Source organism: Zingiber officinale, chromosome 3B (genome assembly GCF_018446385.1).
Source record: "Zingiber officinale cultivar Zhangliang chromosome 3B, Zo_v1.1, whole genome shotgun sequence".
NCBI lineage: Eukaryota > Viridiplantae > Streptophyta > Magnoliopsida > Zingiberales > Zingiberaceae > Zingiber > Zingiber officinale.
In genome coordinates, this window is record NC_055991.1 from 15,284,587 (window position 1) to 15,289,573 (window position 4,987).

General features: G+C 32.9%; 1 protein-coding gene across 1 annotated transcript; it reads right to left on the reverse strand.

Moving 5' to 3' along the window:
- Window positions 1-3,369: 3,369 nt before the first annotated feature.
- On the reverse strand, window positions 3,370-4,770 carry LOC121968094 (probable WRKY transcription factor 43). The gene is made up of 2 exons (XM_042518598.1): window positions 4,332-4,770; window positions 3,370-3,831 (listed from the first exon to the last, which is right to left on the reverse strand). The coding sequence occupies exons 1-2, from the start codon at window positions 4,682-4,684 to the stop codon at window positions 3,654-3,656; spliced, it is 531 nt and encodes a 176-aa protein (XP_042374532.1). The 5' UTR covers window positions 4,685-4,770; the 3' UTR covers window positions 3,370-3,653.
- Between the last annotated feature and the right edge of the window lie 217 nt (window positions 4,771-4,987).

The window sequence follows — 4,987 nt, forward strand, 5'->3', positions numbered from 1 at the left end:
TAAATTATTCATGAGTTTGTGATGCTATGAGATGATATGATGAAAATACTTAACTTTATCTTGAATAATTTAAAGTTCATTGATTATAAAATAATTAAGAATTATCCAAAGATTGATTACTTTATTTTATGAACATAAATATAATTGTGGCTAATTTATATGCTTTATTAGATGTGTTTAATATATCCAAAGATAACAAACATGTTTAATTAGAGCATATTTCATTACATATTATATGAAATTTTATTTGAGCATCAATTATGTGTGTGTATTGTAGTGTCATCCAAAGGAGAAGTTCAATATGCATTAAAAGTTTATATGAATGTTATCTGAATTTTTTATTATAATTTTTGAATCAAAGTATTAAAGTATGAGCATTCTATATATTTTGCACTATCAACAACTATTGCTCTTCATTCACAAGCTTCGTCTATTATGAAATTCAATGGACTTAATTTTTCTGAATGGAGTGAACAAATCTAATTCAATTAAGGTGTTTTGGATCTTAATTTGACACTTCTTACAGATAAGTCTATTGCATTTATTGATACTAGCAGCACTGAACAAGTATCTTTTCATAAGGTTTGGGAAAGATCAAATAAACTTAGCTTGATGTTTATGAAAATGATTGTAGCAGACATCATTAAGCCAAGAATTCCTAAAATAGATGATGCTAAGGAATTTATGAAGTTTATAGAACGTCTATCTCAATCTGAGTCTGCTAATAAGTGACTTTGTGGGACATTAATGGGTATCATCATGAAGTTTGATGGTTCTCGTACCATGCATGAGCATATCACTCAGATGATGAATACTGTAGCAAAATTCTATGGGAATGAAATTGAGTAAAAGCTTCCTTGTACAATTTATTATAAACTCATTGCCTCTTAAGTATAGTTCATTCTAAATCAATTATAATACTATAAAGGATAAATGGAATGTGACAGAATTATAAAGTATGCTTATTCAAGAAGAAGCAAAGCTTAAGAAACATGGAGTTCACTCAATTAATCACTCAATTAGACATTGGATATCATTTATATCTTTTTCAGACTCTTTATGTTCCTTCTATTAGTAGAAATTTAATTTCTTTATCAAAACTTGATACAATTGAATACTCATTTAAGTTTAAAAATAGATATTTCGATTTGTTTAAGAATAATTACTCTATTGGTTATGGTATTCTTTGCGATGGCTTATATAAATTAAAGCTTAATAATTTGTTTGTTGAGACTCTATTAACTTTGCATCATAATGTTGGAATAAAGCATGGTCTAGTGGATGAAAGCTCAGCTTACTTGTGGCATAAATATTTGGGTCCTATATCCAAAGAATGATCACAAAGATTAGTAAAGAATGAAATCCTTCATGATTTGAATTTTACTAATCTTGGTATTTGTGTGGATTGTATTAAGGAGAAACATACAAAACACACAATTAAGAAAATAGCTATAAGAAGCACATAACTTTTATAAATTATACGCATCAATATATGTGGAACTTTCAATATTCCATCTCTTGGTGGAGACAAATATTTCATGACCTTTATCGATGATTATTCACATTATGGTTATGTCTATTTGTTGCAATCTCAATTAGAGGTATTTATTAATGAAGTTGAGAGACAATTAGACAAAAAGGTAAAGATTATTAGATCTGATAGGGGTGGTGAATATTATGGTAAGAATGATAGCTCTAGGCAGTGCCCTTGTCCATTTGCTAAATATTTAGAACAACATGACATTTGTGCTCAATACACAATGTCTGGGACACCACAATAAAATGGTGTTATAGAAATACATAATCATACTCTAATGGATATGCTTAGGAGTATGCTAAGTTACTCTCTTTTATTCTTATCATTGTGGATGTATACTTTGAAAACTGCTGTGTACTTGTTAAATAGAGTTCCTAATAAGGCAATTCTAAAAACTCCTTCTGAACTATGGACTAGAAGGAAACCTAGTTTAAGGCACCTAAATATTTGGGGTTGCTTGGCGGAAGTAAGAATTTATAATCCATATGAAAAGAAGCTAGATTTAAGAACAACTAGTGGATTTTTCATTAGTTATCCAGAAAAGTTTAAAGGATATAGATTTTATTGTCCTAATCATTCTATAAAAATTGTTGAAACTGGGAATGCTAGGTTCATTGAGAATGGTGAAACTAGTGGGAGTGTTAAATCATGTAATGTGGAAATTCAAGAAGTCAGAGTACAAATACCTTTGTCCATTACTTCTTCTCAAGTTGTTGTTCCTATGGTTGTTGGACATTTTGAAAACTTACAAGAACAACAAATGAATGATCAAACACTCCATGATGTTGTTCACAATAAATCTAATGTTGATGAACCACAAGCAGTAGCATTAAAAAGGTCTGAAAGGGAAAGAAGATTAGTTATTCCGAATGATTATGTGGTTTATCTACAAGAATCAGAATTTGACTTAAGTATTGATGAAGATCTAGTTTCATTTTCATAGGTCATGGAAAGTGTTAATTTTTCTAAGTGGTTTAACACTATGATTGAAGAGTTAAAGTCAATGGATCACAATAAAGTTTGAGACCTTATTGAATTACCTGAAGGGGTCAAAGATAGTTGGATGTAAATGAATCTTTAAGACCAAACGTGACTCTAATGGCAATATTGAACGATACAAGGCTAGACTTGTTGCCAAAAGTTTTACTCAGAAAGATGGTTTTGATTACAAAGAGGCATTTTCTCTTGTCTAAAAAAAGGACTCACTTAGAATTATTATGACAATGATAGCTCATTATGATTTAGAGCTATATTAAATGGATATGAAAACTGCCTTTTTGAATGGAGATTTATATGAAGTGGTTTATATAGATTAACCTAAGGGTTTTTTAATTAAAGGAAAAGGGCACATGGTGTGTAAGCCTAAGAAGTCAATATATGGACTTAAATAAGCTTCCCGACAATGGTATCTTAAATTTAATGATACTATAGTTTCCTTTGGATTTAAGGAAAACACCGTAGATCGGTATATATATGCTGCTAATGATCTTAGTTTATTACATGAGATCAAGAAATTTCTCTCAAAAAATTTTGAAATGAAAGATATAGATGAGACATCCTATATGATTGGAATTAAAATATTCCGTGATAGATCACAAGGGATGTTAGGGTTGTCTCAAAAATCATATATTACTTAAATTCTAGAGAGATTTAGAATGAAAAAAATGTTCTGCAAGTATTGTACTAATTCAGAAAGGTGATAAATTGAGCCTTATGCAATGTCCAAAGAATGAATTGGAACACAAAAAAATAGAACAAATTCCTTATGCATTTATCATTTAAAGCTTAATGTATACTCAAACTTGCATGTGGAAAGGATCATGGACCCAAGAAAAATTGCATGTGGAAGCTAGCATTCTTCTCTCAAGAAACCTTGCAAAACTGAGAGTACATGACTATCATTTTCTTATGTGTGTAACTGATCATGCAATTTACACACTCTATGTATAATATTGTAACTGATGCAAAATAACAAGTTTGTTTATGCCATAAAATATATTAGTATTTGGCGAATAGTTCTTAATTGTGTGTACCCCTCTTAAGCTAGCTATAGCTAGCCAGTCCTTTACAGAGATCTGACACCATTTCTTCATCAAGCAAATTAGAAAAACATAGCTCAAAAGTTGGCGTATATTTGCATTCGATTGAGGATGTCTTCAAAGCTGTCATTCGGCTTCTCGATTGGGTGAGTGTGAGTTCCCTCATATGTCGTCACCACAATGTTTTCATCCTTCGACAATCGCTGTACTTGCTTCTTTACATTGCAATCTTGATGTGTACATCGATAATAGCTTCTGCAGAATTCAAGCAATTCATTATCAAACACTTAATATCTATTATGTAAAATGGCATGAAGGTGAGCACCAAGTGTTTTTAGAGCTTAGGGTTTAGAATTTAGGATTTAATATTTATGATTTAGGGTTAGGATTATAATATTCAAGTTAATTTAAAAAAGAACTAAAAAAAAAGTAGAAAAAGTAGTTGATCCAGTGAAGAGATCATCGACGGAAATTAAAGTATAGTTGAAACATCATGCTAATTATTCACTTAATTTACAAACCACACGATCTTCTCACAAGTAAAAAGAAGAATTAGGACATCAACGGATGCCATCAGTACCTTGAAGTCTGCTTGAGATAATAAATCTCTTGCAAATTAAAAGACGTTCAAAATAATATAATGACCCAGCTGATTGCATGCCTCATTAATTGATGCAATGGATAAATTCCGAGAGCTTGAAAGAAGTTAAATTAATATGGAGGATCGATGAACAAAGAGGCCACAGTATATATACCTAGGGAACTTGTTGTTCTTGACTGCCTTCTGCCCGTACTTCCTCCATCGATAGCCATCGTCGAGTATGTCAACTCGGCTTCGAGTTTGGAAGGCGAGCCGTGGCCTTCTCATCTTCTTCTCTTGCTTCTTCCCTTTCTTTTGTGCGATATCAGAGGTGTCACTGATCGGCTTGTGATCAACTACACTGCCATGATCACCTGAGACCTTGCTTTGGTCGTCCTTGTTGCCACTGCCAGACCCATATGTAGTGACAATATTAATCAAGTTGGATTGTAAATGGGAGGGATATTGAACGAAGGAAGTAGAAGAAGAGGAGTGATGGGTGGGAAACAGAATTGGGCAGCTCTCCATAGGCCTGTGCAAACTGAATCTGCCTGCAGGAATCTATAAAGATGGGGAGAGAGATGGTGGTGTTGGGTCTTTAAGGAGCATGGGAAAGTTAGTCGGCGGCTGGGGCGCCTGTACGTGGACGTAGCTAGGTAAGGTGATGGAATTAAACTTTGTATCTGCTTTAATGGAGTCGTAGACGGCACGCACAGCTTCACGTTACCGTATTGGACGATGGAGGAGATTGCCGTACCTCTAGTTAATTATCTATTACGTGGCGGCGGCTGGGACCTTGTAATTCATGCGGTTTGTCTAAGTTTGGTCTTG

What these genes read in the sequence shown, in the direction of transcription:
- LOC121968094 (XM_042518598.1), bottom strand. Translation starts at nt 4,684, where the DNA reads ATGGAGAGCTGCCCAATTCTGTTTCCCACCCATCACTCCTCTTCTTCT. An exon ending in AAGAACAACAAGTTCCCTAG is followed by an intron (nt 3,832 to 4,331) that starts GTATATATACTG and finishes TGAATTCTGCAG; the next exon opens with AAGCTATTATCGATGTACAC.